At 49.1% G+C, this 22,590-nt stretch overlaps 1 protein-coding gene across 8 annotated transcripts in view; it reads right to left on the reverse strand.

Moving 5' to 3' along the window:
* dennd5a (DENN/MADD domain containing 5A) overlaps positions 1 to 22,590 on the reverse strand; it is a 496,539-nt gene that overhangs the window by 337,201 nt on the left and 136,748 nt on the right. For 5 of the 8 annotated variants that reach the window (XR_011933108.1, XR_011933106.1, XM_072466513.1 and 2 more), the window contains exons 2-3: positions 21,754 to 21,825; positions 20,735 to 20,844 (exon numbers count right to left, since the gene is read on the reverse strand). Coding sequence is in view for 4 of the 8 variants with exons in the window: in XM_072466513.1 (XP_072322614.1) it covers positions 20,735 to 20,844; positions 21,754 to 21,825 (182 nt within the window). In the remaining 4 variants the exon portion in view is untranslated. The remainder of the gene's footprint in view (positions 1 to 20,734; positions 20,845 to 21,753; positions 21,826 to 22,590) is intronic. The other 3 variants (XR_011933109.1, XR_011933107.1, XM_072466512.1) reach the window with 1 other exon arrangement.

A 22,590-nucleotide genomic window follows, 5' to 3' on the forward strand; every position in this document is an offset into this window, starting at 1 on the left:
CCCAGGGGCCTCTGGGAGGTGGAAGGGGTGATGGGTGGGGCCCTAGAAGGGAGGGGGTGCTGTAAGGGGGCAGTTTCCATGTGCGTGTGTGTGTGTGGGGGGGGGGGGGGGGGGCGGGGGATGTGACTCACTTAGAGATCACCCTTTCAAACTGGCTTCCCGATCGCGGAGTTCAGCTCCTCAGTGCTAAACAAAATTCCAAGTGTGGGCTAAACCGGTGAGAAACTCCCCAGGGCCCCAAAAAGTGACTAAGTGTCATTGAATAACGGTGGGAACTTGCCGGCAGAAGACTCCCTGAGAAACCTGCCACAAATTAACTTCAAAACGTTTTGGGAGAACCACGCCCTATATCCTCAAAGTCCAGATTTATCAAACACAATTTCCCTTTTATGCATTTGTGTTGACTCTGTTTAATCGCATCATGGTTTTCTAAGTATCTTGTAGCCATGTTCATAATAATAGCTTCTGGTATTTTGCATAGGCTAACTCTCCAATAGTTCCAACATGGTGCTACCCTCCAATCCTTAGGAGCTGTTCTAGAATAGAAGGAATTTTAGAAGGTCAAAATCAATCCATCCATCAATCCATTCACACTCCTATCCACAATAAAATTTGAAGATGCAGGTCCAGGGGAATTTCTTGCCATGAACATACAAGCATATGAATCATGAGCCGGAATAGGCCACTCGACCTTACTCCTCCATTCACTAAGATCATGGCTGATCTGATTGTCACCTCATGGAATCTCTACAGTGCAGAAGGAAACCATTTGGCCGATCGAGTCTGCACCGACCCTCCAAAAGAACACCCTACCTGGGCCCACTTCCCCACCCTATCCCTGTAACCCCAGCTAACCTCTGGGCACTAAGGGGCAATTTAACATGGCCAATCCACCTAACCTGCACATCTTTGGACTGTGGGAGGAAAGGGTCTGCTGTGTGTTAATTCGGGGTGTTAATTTATTATTTATGTGTAGGGGGAGAGGGGCACGGGGCTATTTTATGTTGTTCTGTATTTAATTCTATTGGGTTCCTTTTACATTTTGTTGTTGATATTTTGTGAAAACTTCAATAAAAATTATTTATTAAAAAAAAGAATCTATCGAGTTCTGCCTTTAAAATATTCAAAGACCCTGCTTCCACAATTTTTTGAGAAAGGGAATCCCAAAGACTCTCAACCCTCAGACAAAAAGATTCTACTCACCTTTGTCTTAAATGGGAAACACCTTTGAACAATGACCCCTAGTTCCAGATTCTCCTACAAGAGGAAACATCCTCTCTCCATCCATCCTGTCCAAACCCCTCAGGATTTTGCATGTTTCAATCAAGTCACCGCTGACTCTTTTAAACTCCAGCGGATTAAAGTCCAGCCTGTCCATCATTTCCTCATATGACAATCCTCCATTTGGTTGAATTAATTTCTCCAGTGCTATTTCTTTACCCACACTGTTTTCTGTAAGTTCCTAATTTTCGCTAAACCCTTGGTTCCCCATTACTTCAGAAATATATTCTGTGCTTTCTACTGTGAAGATAAATACAAGTGTTAGCTTAATTTGTATGCTATTTCTTTTATCCCAATTATAATTTCCCCCGTCTATGCCTCCAATGGGTCCACATTTATTTTCAATTATCTCTTCTATTTCTATACCCATAAAAAAGTTTACAATCTGTTTTCATATCCCTTGCCAATCATCTTCTCTTTCCTTTTCAAGTTCTTGGTCCTTCGTCACTGAATTCGAAGATCCTCTCAATCCTCAAGCTTACTACTCTTTTCACTACTCTTTCTCTGATCGAATACTATATTTAACTCCTCTTGCTAGAGACAGTTGGACAACATCTTCGGTGGGGTTTTTATGCCTTAATACAGAATTTATTTTGTTAGAAATGTTGCATTACTCATTTAAATGCTGGTCATTGCTTGTTTACGGTCATATCTTTTCACATCCTTTCAATCTGCCTTAGCCAAATTGCCTAGCACGCCATTGATTTGTTTAGATCCAAGACACTAGTTTTGAATTTAACTAAACAAACTCAATACTAAATTCCATCAAAATTTGGTCACTCTTCCCGAGATGATCCTTTAATACAAGATTATTAATTAACTCTTTCTCATTGCAGGATACTAGATCCAAAATACCCAGTTGGTTCCTTGACATAGTGATCTAGAAAACTTTCTTCCACCCTTTCCTTGAAAAGTGTTGGGTATTTATTTTTAATTAAACTTTTATGGTTTAAGGGGGTCAGCTACACACACCACGTGACCGGCTCAAGGCCAATCGCGTGTAAGCGTGCAAACCGCAGCCAATGGAGAGTTTGCGTGGGACCCTGGGAACAGGACCCCAGGCAGTGTGGACCAGAGAGCTGAAGAATAAAGATCCGTTGCATTGTGTTCTGCGCCTGTTATCTAACAGCCTTTGCCTTTCATCAATAAACCACTTTGTTAATGACTGGAAGCCTCCAGTGTATGACTCGAGCCACCACATTAGCGACGAGGTAAAAGTTTTCTATCGCAGCCGACAGTTGCCGTGAATCGAGGGGGAACGAAGAAGCAGTTGAGAAAGCAGAAAAGCTCCAGCAAGAGTTGGAATCATTTAAACCATGAGTGGAAATCCTATCGTTGGAAAACTAGACCCAATTGAGCAAGGAGTTGAGTCATGGAGTCAGTCCGTCAAACAGCTCTGGTTCATCTTTACCACGAACAAGATCACAGGCAAGGACAAGCAGAAGGTGACACTGCTGACAGTTTGTGGGTCTCAGACCTATAATTTGATTAGGAATCTCACGTCCCTGGAGGCACCTGATTCGAAGACCTATGACCAGATAATGAAATTGATTAAAGAACATTATGAACCAAGGCCCTCGATTATCCTCCAACATTATACGTTCAATTCTGCAGTGAGGGTCCATGAAGAGTCTGTCTTGGCCTTCATAGGCACATTTTGCTAGCTTGCTGAACACAGAGATGGGACCGCGCTCAGTAATATGTTGCGTGACCGGCTGGTTTGCGGAATCCATAAACCTCAGTATCCAAAAGAAGCTTCTTGCAGAGACCACAATTACATTGGAAAAAGCCATTGAGATGGCTTAGTCGACAGAGTGCGCCGAAAAAGCTGCCACGGAACTTCAGAGCGTGGCTGAAGGGAAGGTTAACCAAGTATGGGCACTACAGCCACAAAGTCTGGGGGGGAGGGGGGGCGGTAGAAGAGGACGGACAACAGGCACAGCTCAGAGCCAGACATGGTCCTCACGATAGGACCAGAATCCAAGAGCGGGAAGGAGTTGGAACGTCAAACCCAATCAAAGGTGGGCTGCAATCATTGCGGGGGGGGGTTACCCCAGGAGACCTGCCGTGTTTGGGAATTTGCACTGTTCTGTTGCAACATGAAGGGGACACAATCAAGCACGAGGGCACATGTGGCAATACTTGACATTGTAAAAATACAACAGCGGCAGCAATCCATAGCGCCACTGAACGTAGTGGAGAAGACATCTGGAGAAGAGAATATGATGTGTTGGTTGAATGTTGTCCAATTGAATAAACTGGCTCAGGTCTTAAGGGAAAATGATAGCACCCTTAAAGTTGAACTTGAGGCTTCGGTTACCGTTGTGAGTGAGCAGCCCTTCCAATATCTATGTGCAGGAACATGGGGCGGGATTCTCCGACCACCGCGCCGGTCGGTCGGCGGGCCCCCCCGGCGATTCCCCGGCCCACGTTGGGCCGAAATCCCGCTGCTGGAATGCCTGTTCCGCCGGCAAGAATCAAACCACCTCTCTTACCGGCGGGACTAGGCGACGAGAGCGGGCTGATCTGGCCCCGGGGGGGTGCCCCCACGGTGGCCTGGCCCGCAATCGGGGCCCACCAATTTTATTTTATAAGAGTACCCAATTCATTTTTTCCATTTAAAGGACAATTTAGCGTGGCCAATCCACCTAGTCTGCACATCTTTGGGTTGTGGGGCCGAAACCCACGCAAACACGGGGAGAATGTGCAAACTTCACACGGACGGTGACCCAGAGCCGGGATCAAACCTGGGACCTCGGTGCCGTGAGGCAGCAGGGCTAACCCACTGTGCCACTGTGCTGCCCGGGAACATAGTCTTTAAGCTCAAAGTATACTACATCCACTTTTTGGACACCGGGGAGATTTTGAAGATCCTCAGAAAAAGCCAATACCCCAGTGGCCTACAGACAACATGAGACTAATCTGCCTTTTGCTGTGGTGCAAGGATATAGGCCAAGACTGTTGGGAAGAGACTGGTTGCAGAAGATTAAGCTCAACTGGCTGGAAATCTTTAAAATATCTGATGGCATCCTCCAAGATGTCTCATGGAGGTATGAAGACGTTTTCCACAAAGAATTGGGCTGAATTGAAGGTGTAAAAGCCAAGATAGATGTCAATCTGGATTTGACACCCAAGTTCTTTAGAACAAGGTCAGTGCCATACGCATTGTGTCAGAAGGTTGAAGCAGAGCAGACCTCTCGTGGTGGCGATGTGCTGACCAGTCGTACAATGGGTTTCTTTCCTCAGGAATCCTTTTAACTTTGGCCCTTCAAACCTAGGCATCAAGCACTAAACCAAAAATAAAACCCTACCCTCAACCAAAACAAAACAGCCATCTAGAAGAAAAATGTCCTCAAATCCACCAAAGTGAGGAAAAAGCAGGAGGAGTGGCAAGAGCCAGGAGAGAAGTACACAGATGGTGGACACGAAGAGTGAAGCCGAACAGAGCACAACGGACAGGGAAGGTCGCCTACACGACCACCGGCACCGACCATGCCATCAACAGGGCAATGGGGGGAACTGCTGGCACAGGAGCATGTAAAGCTGACGGTCTCCATCAAAGAAGACCTCATGGAGACCATGAAGGCGGCCATAGAAATCCATTGGGCTCCCTTCAAAAAGGCTCTGGAAAAGAGGGCGAGATGGTTGGAAACACAGGAAGAGACGATGTGGGAACTGGAGAGAGCAGTAACCGACCAGGGTGACCAGATCGGCACACTAGAGACAGAGGTGGCAAGGTTAGTTGTGGCCCAGTGGGCGCTCAAAGGGAAGTTTGAGGACCAGGAGAACAGATCCCGCTACCAGAATCTGAGGATTGTTTGGCTGCCTGAGGATACAGTGGACAGGAACCCAATGAACTATGCAGCTTGGATGCTGGGAAAATTAGTTGTGGGAGAAAGATTCCCCAAACCCCCCAGAAGTGGACCGAGCCCACAGATCGCTCAGACAAAAAACCAGGAGACACACCAAGAGCAATCATCACGAAGCTCCAGAGATACCAGGGGCGTGGAGCACGAGGTCCTGTAAATGGGAGGGCCACGCAATCCGTATGTACCAGGTCATTGGAGCCGACCTGGCCAAACGCCGGGCCAAGTTCAACGGAGCCAAGGCGTATTTAAGAAAAAAGTATGGTTCGGGATGCTTTACCCGGCCAAACTGTGGGTAACAGAGTTCTACTTCAACACGTCGGGTGAAGAGGGAAAAACAGGTTGGGAGGACACAAGAAATGGACACAAAGAGATCACGAAAGATGTTATTTGTCTTTTCATGCCTGGCCTATCTCTACACGTATGTGACTGGAAATACCACCCATGCGCCCCAGGGGAGAGAGGCCGTGAGTGGGGGTGTATAGAGACTAAGAGAAACTGAAGTGGGGACAGGAGGAAGAGAGGAACAAAATGGACCAAAGATAGGAGGGAACGCTCCCAGGAGGCGAGCCACAGGGCATGCACGGGCACATGGATATAAGAGCAGCGGAAAAGCCGCAGTGCAGTTCCCAAGAGGGAGGGAATCCCTGGCAAGAAGGAGAAGAGCAGGGGAAGGGAATCCCACATTGACACAGGGAAGGGGAATAAATGAGGATAGGGGAATTTGGTTGGGGAGGAAAAGAGTAGAACACTGGTTCCAACACGTCGCATGTGGGGACGGCCAGAACAAAGTAGATAATGGTGGCCATTTTGGATGGCCCCTGGATGAAGGGAAGCCCCTGAATGTAGGGGCACATCCACATGGTGAGTATGGCTGACCCCACAGGAGGGGGGGGTAGTCAGAAGCCCCCACATCAGGATAGTGACCTGGAACATCAGGGGACTTAACAGCCCAATGAAGAGATCAAGTTTTTGCCCAATTGAAAAGCCTGAAGGCCGACAAAATCTTCCTCAAGGAGACAGGCCTGAGGGAGAAAGATCAAAGGATAGGACAAACGTACAAGGCGTGTCATGGGATGAGGGCTAGGGGGCGATGCGACCATCAATTCACACGATACGAAGAGTTGAAGTGAACAGTGGTTTTAATCAGCTAGATCTGTGCCTGCCTGCTCTGTACTGAGTGCCGCCTACAGGCTGCAGATCTATATACCTCCCCTGAGGGGGCGGAGCCATAAGCGGAGCCCACAAGGGCATCAACATCATAGAATTTTTTCATGCAATTTACAGTGCAGAAGCAGGCCATTCGGCCCATCGAGTCTGCACCGGCTCTTGGAAAGAGCACCCTACCCAAGGTCAACACTTCCACCCTATCCCCATAACCCAGTAACCCCACCCAACACGAAGGGCAATTTTGGACACTCAGGGCAATTTATCATGGCCAATCCACCTAACCTGCACATCTTTGGACTATGGGAGGAAACCGGAGCACCCGGAGGAAACCCACGCACACACGGGGAGGACGTGCAGCCTCCGCACAGACAGCGACCCAAGCCGGAATCGAACCTGGGACCCTGGAGCTGTGAAGCAATAATACAATACAACGTAATGCAATATAATGGTGAATGGTAGCAGTAATACATTCGCCACATTCACCCCCTGTTAAAAATTGAAGTCCAACGGGGGTGAAGTGGGCTCACAGATCGAGTCTGTCCAGCGCCTTGATCGTTCGCTGCGTTCGTCTGAGCTCTGGCTTCGCTGCGGGCACGGGTGTTGGGCTCGTTGACTCTGGGAGTGTGTCGTCTGGAGCTTCATCACTGTAGGTCAGCGATGGGGGGAGGGGGAGGGGGTAGGCCATGTAGGGGCGGGGGCTGTGTTCGGTGTAGGAGGGAGGGGGTAGGCGATGGTCGCAGGGGAACCGGAGGGTGCCAGATCCCGGAGGAGACTGTATCTGGTCGGCTGTCGTGGTGCGCCACGTAGGCATACTGAGGGTCGGCGTGAAGGAGCTGGACCCTCCCGACCAGGGGGTCGGACTTATGGCTCCTCGCGTGCTTTCGGAGGAGGACAAGCTCCGGCGTTGTCAGCCAGGACGGAAGCGAGACCCCGGAGGTGGATTTCCTGGGGATGACGAATAGGCGGTCATGAGGGGTCTCGTTCGTGGCTGTGCAGATGTGCGACCTAATTGAGTGGAGCGCATCGGGGAGGACCTCCTGCCAGCGGGAAACTGGGAGATGTCTAGACCGTAGGGCCAGGATGGCCTTCCATACCGCCGCATTCTCCCTCTCCACTTGTCCGTTTCCCCGGGGGTTGTAACTGGTAGTCCTGCTCGAGGCAATGCCCTTACCAAGCAGGTACTGATGCAGTTCGTCGCTTATAGACGAGGAGCCCCGGTCACTGTGGATGTAAGTGGGGAAACCAAACAGGGCGAAGATGATATGTAGGGCCTTAATGACAGTGGCCAGGTCGGGGCATGGGATGGCAAAGGGGAAACGGGAGTACTCATCAACGACATTAAGAAAATACACGTTGCGGTCAGTGGAGGGGAGGGGCCCTTTGAAATCGACGCCGAGGCGTTCAAAGGGGCCGGATGCCTTCACCAGGTGGGCCTTGTCTGGCCGATAGAAGTGCGGCTTACAATCCGGGCAGACTTGGCAGTCCCTGGTCATGGCCCTGACTTCCTCGGTGGAGTAGGGCAGGTTGCGGGCTTTGATGAAGTGGAGAAGCCGGGTGACAGAGGTCATTGTGGATGGCCCGGAGTCGGTCATCTTGCGCGCTGGCGCATGTGCTGCAGGACAGAGCATCTGGGGGCTCCTTGAGCTTCCCCGGACGATACACAATATCGTAATTATAGGTGGAGAGTTCGATTCTCCACCTCGGATTTTATCATTCTTGATCTTGCCCCGCTGTGTTGTTGAACATAAAGGCTACCGATCGTTGGTCGGTGACGAGGGTGAACCTCCTACCAGCCAGGTAGTGCCTCCAATGTCGCACAGCTTCCACAGTGGCTGGAGCTTCTTTTTCGACCGAGGAGTGTCGAATCTCGGAGGCGTTGAGAGTACGGGAAAACAAGGCCACGGGCCTGCCTGCCTGGTTAAGGGTAGCAGCCAGGGCGACATCTGACGCGTCACACTCCACCTGGAAGGGGATGGACTTGTCCACCATGTGCATCGTGGCTTTGGAAATGTCTGCCTTGATGCAGCTGAAGGCCAGGCAGGGCTCAGTCAGGGAGAAGATGGTGGCTTTGATAAGTGGGCAGGCTTTGTCCGCATAGTTGGGGACCCACTGGGCATAGTATGAAAAGAACCCGAGGCATCTTTTCAGGGCCTTGGGGCATTGAGGGAGGGGAAGTTGACCCTGGCATGCGGCCACTCCGTTTTCCACGACATAGCCAAGGGTGGCTAGTCGGGTTGTGCGGAAAACGCATTTCTCCTTGTTGTAGGTGAGATTGAGGGCTTGGGCGGTTTGGAGGAACTTCTGAAGGTTAGCGTTGTGGTCCTGCTAATCATGGCTGCAGATGATGACGTTATCCAAGTTCGGAAACGTGGCCCGCAGCCCATACTGGTCCATCATTCGGTCCATCGTTCTTCGGAAGACCGAGACCCCGTTGGTGACGCCGAATGGAACCCTGAGGAAGTGGAAGAGGCGACCGTCTGCCTCAAAGGCAGTGTAGTGGCGGTCTTCCGGGCGGATTGGGAGCTGGTGGTATGTGGACTTCAGATCTACCGTGGAGAAAACCCGGTAGTGTGCAATCTTATTCACCATGCCCGCTATCCGGGGAAGGGGGTACATATCGAGTTGTGTGTACCGATTTGTGGTTTGGCTGTAGTCTACAACCATCCGGTTCTTTTGCCCGGTCCTGATGACCACCACTTGGGCTCTCCAGGGGCTATTACTGGCCTCGATGATCCCCTCCCTCAGGAGCCGCTGGACCTTGACTTGATAAAAGTCCTGTCCTGGACACTGTACTGCCTGCTCCTGGTGGCGACGGGTTTACAGACGGCGGTGAAGTTCGCGAAGAGCGAGGGAGGGGTGACCTTAAGGGTCGCGAGGCTACATACGGTGAGAGGGGGTCGGGGCCCGCCGAACTTCAAGGTCAGGTTCCTGAGGTTGCACTGAAAGTCCAGTCCTAACAGGAGAGGAGCGCAGAGATGGGGGAGGACATATAGTTTAAAATTGGCGGACTCAGCATCCTGCATCGCAAGGTTCGCGACACAGTACCCCCGGATCTGCACAGAATGTGATCCGGAAGCAAGGGAGATTTTTGGGATGTTTGGGATGCGGGGGAAATATGGAGAGTACAGCGCCTTACGGTATCTGGGTGTATGAAGCTCTCAGTGCTCCTCGAGTCTAACAGACAGGGTGTTTCGTGCCCAGTGACACGGACGGACATCATAGAGTTCCTGAGGTGCTTGGACCGTGACTGGTCGAGAGCGACAGCGCCGAGCTGTGGGTAGCCGGCGTGGTCGGAGGTAGCAGAGTGGTCCCAAGATGGCGGCCCCCATCGGTCGCACGTGTTGGGCGGCGTTGAAGATGGCGGTCAAGATGGCGGCCCCCATGAGTCGCACGTGTCGGGTAGGGTTAAAGATGGCGGCTCCCACGGGACTGATGACGCGTCCGAAGGGGGCGGTACTGGCAGATACGCAGCCACGCTGCGGGGTCTGCGGACCTGTGAGTCTGTGAGTCGGGCCTGCGATTTACGAGCTTTGGATCTGGCCAGGCAGACTTTGGCAAAGTGTCCTTTCTTGCCACAGGTCGCGTTCCGAGTCGGGCAGCGCTGTCCGAGGTGCTGGTTCTGGCCGCAAAAATAGCAGGGCAGCGCCCCGGGTTGGCCGGGCAGCCGCATGGCAAAGGCCTGGGACAACCTCTGGTCGGGTGTTCATGAGGGAATCGCATGGTCGGAGGGGAAAGCATTGAGGCTCTGGAAAGCTACTTCTAAGGACGTGGATAGTTTTACCGTCTCTTCTAGGTCGAGGGCGCCCTTTTCGAGCAGGTGCTGTCTGACATAGTTGGACCGGACATCAGCCACATAGGTGTCCGGATGGCGAGTTCCATATGCTGCGAGGCCGTGACGTCCTTGTAATTGCAGTTTCGAGCAAGTACCCTCAGGTCGCGGAGGTATTCCTCCAGCGATTCCCCGGGGCGTTGACGACGAGTGGTGAGGAGATGCCGCACGAACACTTCGTTCACTGGCCTCACGTAGTGTCTTTTCAGGATCGCGACCGCATCTGCGTATGTGGTCGCTTCCTCGATAAATACGGAGGTTCGGTGGCTCACCCGGGCGTGGAGGAGACCCAGTTTCTGTGCCTCTGTGACGGCGGGCGAGGAGGCGGCAGCGAGGTAGGCCTGAAAACAGCAGAGCCAGTGCGAAAAGATTCCTTTGGCTTCAGCTGCCTGTGAGTCGAGTTCCAGTCGATCAGGTTTGAGGGCGGCTTCCATAGCGATATCGTAGCTGATTAAATTGAAGCGACCATCAATTCACACGAGAGGAAGAGTTGACGTGAACAGTGGTTTTAATCAGCTAGATCTGTGCCTGCCTGCAACTGCTCTGTACTGAGTGCCGCCTACAGGCTGCAGATCTATATACCTCCCCCGAGGGGGCGGAGCCATTGGCGGAGCCCACAAGGGCATCAACATAATACAATACAATGTAATGCAATACAATGGTGAATGGTAGCAGTAATACATTCACTTTTCAAAAGAGGACAAACTTTACAGCAATGAAGACAATGACAGGACCAGAAGCCCGTATATCCTGGAAGGGGCAGCAGTGGTACTTGTGAATGTGTACATGCCCAAATGGGACAATGCAGACTTTATAAAAAAAGACCATTACAAAAATAAGCAGTCAGCCACGGCAAGAGAGCTGAACACTTTTAAGGCTGGGGGAAATTATGGAGTGTATCAACTCCATGCAGTCGGGGAAAGCACAGAGTCCAGATGGATACCTGGTGGATTTCTATAAAATATTCATAGCAGCACTGGCCCCGCACCTGCGGAAAATGTTTAATGACTCGTTACAGAGAGGGACTCTGCTTCCCATGCTGGCCCAGGCCACAATATCGCTGATTCTCAAAAAGGACAAAGACCCAACAGAGTGCGGGTCATGTAGATCCACTTCACTCCTAAACACCGACGCCAAAGTTCTGGCAAAGGCCCTGGCAAGGTGACTGGAAAGCTGCGTGCCAGAGGTAATCGCGGAGGATCAGACGGGCTTTCTCAAGGGAAGGCAACTAACAGTGAACATCAGGTGCCTGCTGAACGTGATCATGACATCATCCGGGGGAGAGACACCAGAAGGGATCATCTCACTGGACACGGAGAAGGCCTTTGACAGAGTCAAATGGATGTACCTCCTGGAGGAACTAGAATGGTTTGGGTTTGACCAGGATTCATCTCATGGGTGAAACTGCTGTATAGCGCCCCCATGCCGAGCGTACGGCGCGGTAGCACAATGGTTAGCACTGTTGCTTCACAGCGCCATGGACCTGGGTTCGATTCCCGCTTGGGTTACTGTCTGTGTGGAGTCTGCACGTTCTCCCCAGTCTCTGCGTGGGTTTCCTCCGGATGCTCCGGATTCCTACCACAAGCCCCGAACGACAAGCTTGTTAGGTGAACTGTACATTCTGAATTCTCCCAGGAGGGTGGAGGCACGTCAGCCTCCCAGAAGAGGAGCTATTAACAGTTTTAATGGGCCCAAAAGTGGATAAATCCTTGGGGCCAGAAGAGGTGTATCCCAGATTGCTGTGGGAGGCAAGGGAGGAATTGCAGCAACTCAGACAAGAAATTCCAAATCTTCTCTGCCCACAGGAGAGGTGCCAGAGGACTGGAGGACAGCTAATCTGGTGCCATTATTCAAGAAGGAAAATAGGGACAAACCAGGAAATTACAGCCCAGTGAGTGTAACTTCAATGGAAGGGAAACTACTGGAAAAAATTCTGAGGGACAGAATTAATTTCAACTTGGAGGGGAAAGGATTAATCAAGGATAGTCGGCATGGTTTTGTCAAAGGGAGACCATGTCTTACAAATTTGGCTTAATTTTTCGAGTAGGTGACTAGGTGTGTAGATGAGGGTAGTGCAGTTGATGTAGTCTTACGTTAGTAAGGCTTTTGACAAGGTCCCATGAGAGGCTGATGAAGAAGGTTAAGAGCTCATGGGATCATGGGCAATTTGGCAAACTGAATCCAAAACTGGCTTAGCGGTAGGCGGCACAGAGTGAAGGTTGTCTTTGTGAGCCTGTGTCCAGTGGGGTTCCGCTGGGTCCCTTGCGGTTTGCAGTATACATTAATAACCTGGACGTAAATATAGGAGGTATGATAAGTAAGTTTGCAGATGACACAAAAATTGTGGTGTGGTAAATAGTGAGGAGCAAGACCTTAGCTGACAGGATGATTTGGACAGGCTGGTTAGATGGGCAGAAGAGTGGCAAATGGAATTTAACCATGAAAAGTGTGAGGTAGTGCATTTTGGGAGGACTAACAAGGATTTGGATTTGTTTATTGTCACGTGTATCGAGGTACAGTGAAAAGTATTTTTCTGCGAGCGGCTCAACAGATCATTAAGTACATGAAAAGAAAAGGAAATAAAAGGAAATACATAATAGGACAACACAAGGTACAAAATGTAACTACATAAACACTGGCATCGGGTGAAACATACGGGGTGTAGTGTTAATGAGGTCAGTCCATAAGAGGGTCGTTTAGGAGTCTGGAAACAGCGGAGAACAGCGGCAAAGGAATATACCATGAACGTCAGACATTAGGAAGTACAGAGGATCAAAAGGACCTTGGGTGTACAGGTTCACAGATCTCTGGATAGCAGGACAGGTAGATAAGGTGGCTAAGAAGGCCTATGATGATTCTATAAGATTCTTGCCTTTATTAACTGAGGCATTGAATATAAGAGCAGGGAGATTATGCTGGAGCTGTAGAAAACGTTGGTTAGGTTCCAGCTGCAGTACTGTGTACAGTTCTGGTCGCCACATTTTAGGAAGTAAGTGACTGCCCTGGAGAGGGTGCAGAGGAGATGTTGCCGGAGCTGAATTGTTTTAGCTGTCAAAAGAGACTGGATAGGCTGGGGTTGTTTTCCCTGGAGCAGAGACGACTAAGAGGGGACCTGTTTGAGGTGTATAAAATTATAAGGGACATAGATAAGGTGGACAAGAAAATACTTTTCCCCATTTTGGAGGGATCAATAACCAGGGGGCATGGATTTAAGGCAATGGTTTAGAGGAGGAGATGTGTGGAAAAACTTTTTCCCCCAGAGGATGGTTTGAATCTAGAACTCACTGCCTGAAAAGGTGGCAGAAGTAGGAACCTTCAACTTTTAGATGAGCACTTAAAATGCCACTGCATACATGTCTATGGACCAACTACTGGAAACTGGGATTAGAATAGTTAGGTGCTTGATGGTTGGTGTGGATGCTATGGGCCAAAGGGCCTCTCTTCATGCTGTGAAACTCTATGGGCTGGATTCTCTCGCCCCGCAAGAACGCCATGGGCGAGATGGCGACAATGGAAAAATCCATTCACCTCGAGCGGGATTATCCAGTCCACCGGGCGAACGCGGCCGAAGAATCCCGCCCTATGACTCTGTGAAGAGTCAGCGATCAAAACAGACGTGACAGGTTGTTCCGGGTGGGGAGCCTGGTTTTGGTCAGTAATTTTGTAGCAGGATCGTCTTGGTTAGAAGAACAGGTGGCGGCCTAGTCAGGGTCGGTGTCTTATGTGGTCAATGTTAACAGGAAGACGGACAAGAAACACGTCAATGACTTGAGGGGTGGTGACCCGCAGCATGGAGTCGACAAGTCCAGCAAACACCATGAATACACCTATAACTCGGTCCTGCTAAGGGGAGGCAGGGGCTCCCGCTTCTATTCAACCAGCTGCGTCGGTTGAGGCTGGTGAGGCTAGTTGGGCTGTTGGCGAAGTAGCCCTGCCTGAGGAGGCATCAACTGTGGAGCACTCGATCGCCCAAAAGTGTGCCTAGCCTGTGGCTGGGCTACAGAGCTCCGGGAGGACCCGCAGCTCTCCAGACCGATTGACGTTTTGATGGATTCTCTTTCCTCAGTTGTCCCTGTTAACAATTGTAACTTTTGTCCATCATTTTTGGGGTCGTGTACTAAAGGACTTAAGGCGGAGTGATGTGGTAGCAAGGGGGCAGGTTCCACTGGCCACAAGACCGGCTCAGGACCCCTCCAACCATCAACACACATTCGCCAAAGATCCCTGTAGTAGCTGCTATGCTGAATCAGGCACCTAACTACAGCAAGTTGCTGTCCGAATAGCTGCAACAAGTCTGCATGCAGTTGTGAGCACAGTGAGTGGCAGGCCCCAGTGATTTGCCATTGACCATAAAATCTAGGCCAATGTTTTACAAATGAATTCCAAAATGAGAGCAACTATCCAATAGAGTCTCATCTGGTTCAGATAGATATTCAATGGAGACACTGGAAAGAGTGTTAATGTCGCAAAGACAATCACCGAGAGATCCATTTTTTTTGCTGGAAAGAAAATGATTTAACGAAGTGGAAAAAAATCTGAACTCAGTCTATTTTCGATTCAAGCCCTTTAATTTGAATAGCCCGCTCATTCAATTTGTAAAAAAATATAATAAACAACATACATGAAACCATAAACATAGTGCAAAAGCCATTTACCTTTCGGACAGGTCCCACCCTTGTTACCCCCCTACTCTAACCTAAACTACACGCCCACCCCCACCCAGTCTGCTGACAATTAATTTTCCGCAAAGAAGTCGACGAACTGTTGCCACCTCCGGGTGAACCCTAATAGTGAACCTCTCAAGGCGAACTTCATTTTCTCCATACAAAGCAAGCTAGCCATGTCCGATAGCCAGGTCTCCGACTTTGGGGGCTTTGAGTCCCTCCCTGCCAATAGTATCCGTCTCCGGGCTACCAGGGAAGCAAAGGCCAGAACATCTGCCTCCTTCTCCTCCTAGATTCCCGGATCTTCCGACACACCGAAAATCGCCACCTCGGGACTCAGCGCCACCCTCGTTTTTAAAACCTTGGACATGACAGCCGCAAGCCCCTGCCAAAATCCCCTAAGCTGTGGACATGTCCAAAACATGTGGACATGGTTCGCTGGTCCTCCCGTGCATTTCGTACACTTGCCCTCCACCCCAAAGAATCTGCTCATCCGGGCCATTGTCATGGGTGCCCAGTGAACAACCTTAAATTGTATCAGGCTGAGCCTGGCACATGTTGCAGATGTGTTGACTCTAGACCATCCTCTATCTCATCTCCCAGCTCCTCCTCCCACTTGCGCTTCGGCTCCTCGGTCTGCATCTCCTCCGACCCCATAAGCTCCTTATAGATGTCCGAGACACTCCCCTCCACTACTCACCCTCTGGAAATTACCCGGTCCTGACTCCCCCTCAGCGGTAGGAGCGGCAAGGTTGACACCTGTTTGCGAAGGAAGTCTCGCACCTACAGATATCGGAATCCGTTTCCCCTCGCAACCCCAAACTTTTCCTCCAACGCCCTCATGCTCGGAAAGCTCCCCTCTGGAAAGCTCCCCTCTATGAACACATCCCCCATCCTCTCAATCTCCGCTCTCCACCATAACCGGAACCTCACATCCATACTACCCGGGGCAAACAGGTGATTATCACAAATGGGGCCCAGACCGATGCTCCCACTGCTCCCACATGCCACCTCTACTGGCCCCAAACTCTCAGGGCCGCCACCACCACGGGGCTGGTGGAGTACACTGCCAGCAGGAGCGGCAGAGGCGCAGTTACCAACGCCCCCAGACTGGTGCCCTTACAAGAAGCCACCTCCATATGCACCCATGCCGACCCCCACCCCCACCACCCACTTCCTGATCTTGGCTAGATTAGCTGCCCAGTAATAGTTGCTAAAATTTGGCAGCGCCAGCCTGCCCTCTCCCCGACTCCGCTCAAGCATTACCTTCCTTACCTGCCCAGACGAAGCCTGTGATCACGGTTGACCCGCTTAAAAAAGGACCGCGGAATAAAGGTGGGGAGACACTGAAATACAAATAGGAACCTCGGGAGGACCATCATTTTCACCGTTTGCACCCTCCTGGCCAGAGACAACGGAAGCGCGTCCCATCTCTGAAAATCGTCCTTCGTTTGGTCCCACCAGCCAGGCCAGATTAAATTCATGCAGCTGGTCCCATTTCCGCGCCACTTGGATGCTCAGGTACCTAAAGCTTGCCCCCTACTGACCTAAATGGCAGCTCTCCCAGTCGCCCCTCCTGCCCCTCGCCTGAACCACAAACATCTCACTCTTTTCCATATTTAGCTTATACCCGAAAACTGGCCGAATTCCCCGAGAATCTTCATGATTTCTTCCATCCCCTCGACTGGGTCCGAAACGTACAGAAGCAGATCACCTGCATAAAGCGAAACCCTGTGCTACCCACCCCCCCGGACCAGTCCCCTCCAGCCCCTTGAGGCTCTCAGAGCAATTGCCAACAGCTCTTTAGCCAGCGCAAACAACAGTGGAGAGAGGGGGCATCCCTGTATCGTCCCCCGGTGCAGTCTAAAATAGTCCGAAGTTGTCCTATTCGTCCGTACACTTGCCACAGGAGCCTGATACAGTAACCTGACCCAGTCAACAAAGCCCCGCCCAAATCCGAACCGTCCCAGTACCTCCCACAGATAATCCCATTCTACCCGATCAAAAGCCTTTTCTGCATCCATTGTGATCACTACCTCCACTTCCCTACCTTCCGGAGGCATCATGATCACATTTTACATTGGCCACCAACTGTCTACCCTTAACAAACCCCGTCTGGTCCTCCCTAATAACGTCCGGAACACAATCCTCAATCCCGGAACACAATCCTGGAGGACAAGATTTTGGCCAGTAACTTGGCATCCACATTCAACAGGGAGATGAGCCTGTAAGACCCACACATCTCCGGGTTCTTGTCCCGCTTAAGAATCAGTGAAATCGTTGCCTGTGACATCATCGGAGGCAGCACCCCTCTTTCTCTTGTCTCATTGAACATCCTCAACAACACTGGCCTCAATATCCCCGAGAACGTTTTATAAAACTCCAGTGTACCCGTCCGGACCCGGGGCCTTACCCGCCTGCATGGCCTTCAAGCCCTCCACTATCTCTTCCAGCCCAATTGGGACCCCCAGCCCGCTCCCCGTCCACCATTGGGAAATTCAGCCCCACCAAGAAGTGCCTCATCCCCTCCGGCCCCGTAGGGGGTTCCGACATGTATAGCCTGCTGTAGAAATCCCTAAACGCCTTATTCACCCCTACCAAATCACCAACCAAGTTCCCCTCACCGTCCTTTACTTTCCCTATCTCCCTCCCTCTTCCTAAGCTGCTGTGCAAGCATTCTGCTGGCCTTCTCTCCATGTTCATAAATCGCCCCCCCTTGCCTTTCTCAGCTGCTTCACCGCCCTCCCAGTGGTCAGCAAGCTAAACTCCGCCTGCAACCTCCGCCATTCCCTCAAAACCCCTGCCTCTGGGGTCTCCGCATACCTCCTATCAATCTGTTATATCTCCTTTACCAGTCAGTCCGTCTCTGCCCTGTCAACCTTGTCCCTATGAGCCCGGATCGAGATCATCTCCCCCCTGACCACCGCCTTCAGTGCTTCCCAAACCACCGCTGCTGAAATTTCCCCCATGTCATTGACCTGCAGGTAGCTCTGAATGCATTTCCTCAACCGCTCGCACACCCCTTCATCCGCCAAAAGTCCCACAGTCAACCTCCAATGCGGGCACTGGTTAACGTCTTTGCTAACCTGCAGGTCAACCCAGTGCGATGCATGGTCTGAGATTGTAATCGCCGAATAGCCAGTGTCAACTACCCCAGCCAGAAAGGCCCTGCTCAATATAAAGAAATCAATCCGGGAGTACACTTTATGCATGTGTGAGTAGAAGGAGAACTCCTTCACCCTCGGCTGCCCAAATCTCCATGGATCCACCCCCCCCCCCCCCCTCCCCCCGCCCAAATCAGCTCCATGAACCCCCTTAGTTCCTGGCCCGTTTTCGAGCTTGACCGATCTAAGCCAGGGTCCATTACTGTATTGAAGTCCCCTCCCATGACCAACCTGTGAGAGTCCCGGTCCGGTATCTTTCCCAGCATCCTCCTAATAAACTCATCGTCCCAGTTTGGCGTATATAATTAACTAATACCACGTGCACCCCCTCTAGCTTCCCACTGACCATAATGTACCATCCTCCCATGTCCAAGACTATCCTTCTCGCCTCAAACACCACCCGCCTATTGATCAGGATCGCAACCCCTCTAGTCTTTGAATCTAGTCCCGAGTGAAACACTTGGCTGACCCAGCCTTTCCTCAGTCTAACCTGGTCCATTACATTAAGATGCGTCTCCTGCAACATCACCACGTCCGCCTTCAATCCCCTAAGATGCGCGAACACACGTGCCCTTTTGACCGGCCCATTTAACCCTCGAACATTCCAGGTGATCAGCCGAGTTGGGGGGCTCATTGCCTTGCCCTGCCCTTTCCAGAGGGATTTATAGAACATGGCTACGGGGAACCTTTTTGAGCTACTGGTCCACCTATCTATGGTTCTGTCATTCATGGTTTTCCAATATGCTGTAGCATCAATGCTCCAAAGTTGAAACACACCCTTGGAATCACAGATCAGTGAATCTAACCTCAGTGTTAAGCAATTAATGGAAAGAAACATGAGAGATGTTACAACTCAGCCTTTAATATATACAAGGGCTGCAGAGGATATCCAAAACACCTTCAGACAGTATTTCCAGATGAGGCAGGCCACTAGGCCTGTTATGACTTGTCCATCTGTACAGACGCTAAACTCCCCACATTGCTGCATCTGATTGTTTCCAAGGTAATTCTAAGACTTTCAAATACACATCAGCTTGGAAGTCCATTCCATGTGTTGATTATCATGTGAACAACAACTTGCCCAGGGACAGTTTAATTATCTTCCCCTCTATTTGCATCCCCTCAGTTATACCTATTGCCCAACTACAATAATAAATGACTGGTGTTCAGGCTTCTATTAGAGAAAAAGGTGTTCAATTGTTGCCTTTCAACTTGAGGAAATACCTGCCTTCAGCTCAAACTTTCACTTAGAAGGGTAGCAAGATTAATCCAGGAAATTACATCAGCAGTAGGGAAATTTTTCGGAGAGGATTCTTCGATACAGAATTTACTACCATTTGGAAGCAAGTGGATGTATTAGCGAGAGGCAGCATGGTTTTGTGAAGGGGAGGTCGTGTCTCACTAACATGATTAAGCTTTTGAGGAAGTGACGAAGGTGATTGACGAAGGCAGAGCAGTGGATGTTGTCTACATGGACTTCAGTAAGGGCTTTGACAAGGCCCCTCATGGCAGACCGGTACAGAAGGTGAAGTCACATGGGATCAGAGGTGAGAAGGCAAGATAGTGCAAAACTGGCTCGGTCATAAAAGACAGAAGGTAGCAATGGAAGGGTGCTTTTCTGAATGGAGGGCTGTGACTAATGGTGCTCCGCAGGGACCTTTGATGTTTGTAGTATATATAAATAAGTTGGGAGGAAATTGCAACTGGTCTGATTAGTAAGTTTGCGGACGACACAAATGTTGGTGGAATTGCGGATAGTGATGAGGACTGTCAGAGAATACAGATCGGTTGGAGACTTGGATGGAGAAATAGCAGATGGAGTTCAATCCGGACAAATGTGAGGTAATGCATTATGGAATGTCTAATATAGGTGGTAAATACACAGTAAATGGCAGAACTCTTATTAAGTATTGACAGGCAGAGGGATGTGTCTACAGGTCACTGAAAGTGGCAATGCAGGTGGATAAGGTAATTAAGAAGGCATATGACATGCTTGCCTTCATCGGCTGGGGCATGGAGTATAAAATTTGACAAATCATGCTGCGGCTGTGATATAGTGTTCAATTCTGGTCTCCAGAAGGATGTAGAGACTTTGGAGAGGGCACAGAAGAGGTTTACCAGAATATTGCCTGGTATGGAGGGCATGAGCTGTGAGGAGAGGTTGAATAAACTCGGTTTGTTCTCACTGGAACGACAAAGGTTGAGGGACAACCTGATAAAAGTCTACAAAATTACGAGGGGCATGGATAAAGTGGATAGTCAGAAGCTTTTTCCCAGGGTGGAAGAGTCAATTACTTGGGGACATAGGTTTAAGGTGTGAGGGCAAAGTTTAGAGGAGATGTGCGAAGAAAGTTTTTTTTTTTTTTTTTTTTACACAAAGGGTAGCGAGTGCCTGGAACTCGCTGCCGGAGGTGGTGGTGGAAGCAGGTACGATAGCAATGTTTAAGGGGCACCTTGACAATACATGAATAGGATAGGAATACAGGGATACGGATCCTGGAAGTGTAGAAGGGTTTAGGTTAGACGGGCAGCATGGTCGGCGCAGGCTTGGAGGGCCAAAGGGCCTGTTCTGTACTTTTCTTTGTCCTTTGTGCAACGTCTGGCCCAGATCTAAACCTCACCAGATGAATGTGTTCCATGGTTACCACCTGGGTGCAGGTTGTAAAAACAAGTAAATCTATTTATTTTAGAAAGGGGAAAAAAAATCCTTTGTTTCTTTGGATTTAGACCAGTTTCCCAGAACATACTATACATACTAACCATCCCAACGGCATCCTGGTCAAAAGGGTTCCATTCCACATTCTCTGGATAGTGGGCCAACACTTTAGATTTAAAAGTTCTTCGCAATGGACTCTGCTCATAGTTTTCACCTGAAACAAAGAAAACAAACAAACGGGCTGATAAAAGTTTTCCATTCTGGACACAAACAAGTACAGAAGTGACCAAAAATCCAAGAAAGAATAAGTCACCCTAAAAAGGGAAAGACAGAATTCATAAAGTACTGGTTGTAAAAGTGGTGAAGAATGCACAAAGATTCTTACACAACAAACGAGGTAAAGTATTATTTAAGGCCAAAATTTATAAAGCTTTAAATGTGCATAATAAAGCTATAAAAAGTGCAGTACTCATTTCCATAGTTAAAAATAGTGCAGTTTCAATCATTTTTTGGTTGTTTTGATTAAGTAAAAATGGTAGAAAAAGACCTTTACACAAGTTTTAAGAGTTGTAATTTTGTGTCAATATGTATGTGCTATTAGTCAGAAAGCATTTACTCTTTTGCGAATCTGATATTTGTTTTTTTGAACAAAAGCCAATTTTTCCCCCACTGCTCCTTTAAAATTCCAATAGGTTAACAAGCAAACAGTAATGTCAATATTTAATGTTATTAAAATGTTTATCCCCAGTTGAAACTATTACTGTTAGCAATTATTGTGCTATACAGGAGTAATCGAGAGAGCTACAAGCACTGCTAACAGCAGTCTTTATTCAACAAAATCAGTTCTAAAAGCTTGCTGTGCTTTTTTTGCATTACATAAAGAGAAAAGCGCACAAAAGCGAAGACTGCATCTTTTCAGAAGGAGGAAGAGCTTCCTGAAATCACCCAAAAAAATGTAAAGGCTGTTCCAAGAGCTGTATCCAGGCGAGGAGCCTAAAATACAATCTGGAAGTCCCATCATCTGCTAAGCAACATTGCTGTGAAAAGAAGGAACTGGAAGTTAAAAGAGCGAAAGGTCACTAGAGTCACAAGCTTGACATAGGACCATCAGAAGGGATTTTACCTTCGTCTGTACTTGAACTGACACGGCCAGCACCATCTCTGCCTTTAGAAGCCTGTAAGAACTGGCATAAAGCTATATAACAAATAAAATAACAATTAATTACAAATTGATTTGTGATACATATAATAAGAGAAAGGAAATGTGTACATAAATATTAATAAAGTGGAAGAAGATTACTGGACCAGTACAAATATTAAATGGATGTTTTAATGAAAAATAATTACCATTCTTTTCCATTACTGGTAGAATACTTACAATTTTAATAAATACAATCAGGGGAGTGGGATGGGGAGGAAAAAGAAGCCCAGGTTATTATTCTGGGGGGGCATGGGTTCAAATCCCACCATAGCAGGCAGTGGATTTGAATTCAATTAATAATAATCTGGAATTGAAAGCTAGCCTAAGGAATGGTGACCTTGAGGCTATCAGTGTTTGACATTAAAAAAAACATCTAGTTTGCTAATGTCCTTTAAGGAAAGATACTATTTCATTGGAAGCAGTTCAGAGAAGGTTCACTGGGATGATCCCCGGTATGGAGGGATTGTCAAAGGTTAAACTGGTTGGGATTTTACTCATTGGAATTTAGAAGAATGTGAGGTGATGTAATTGAAACATATAGAAATCTTAAAGGGCTTGACAAGCTAAATGCTAAGAGGATGTTTCCCCTCATGGAGAACCTAGGACCAGAAAGTATAAAGGGATGCAAATTTAAGATTGAGATGAGGAAGAATTTCTACTCTTGAGGGTTGAGAGTCTTTGGAACTCCTTGCCATAAAGAGTTGTGGCAGCAGAATCCTTGTGCATATTTAAGGCCGAGATAGATTCTTGATTAGTAAG

The sequence above is a fragment of the Scyliorhinus torazame genome, chromosome 10, assembly GCF_047496885.1.
Source record: "Scyliorhinus torazame isolate Kashiwa2021f chromosome 10, sScyTor2.1, whole genome shotgun sequence".
In the NCBI taxonomy this organism is placed as follows: domain Eukaryota; kingdom Metazoa; phylum Chordata; class Chondrichthyes; order Carcharhiniformes; family Scyliorhinidae; genus Scyliorhinus; species Scyliorhinus torazame.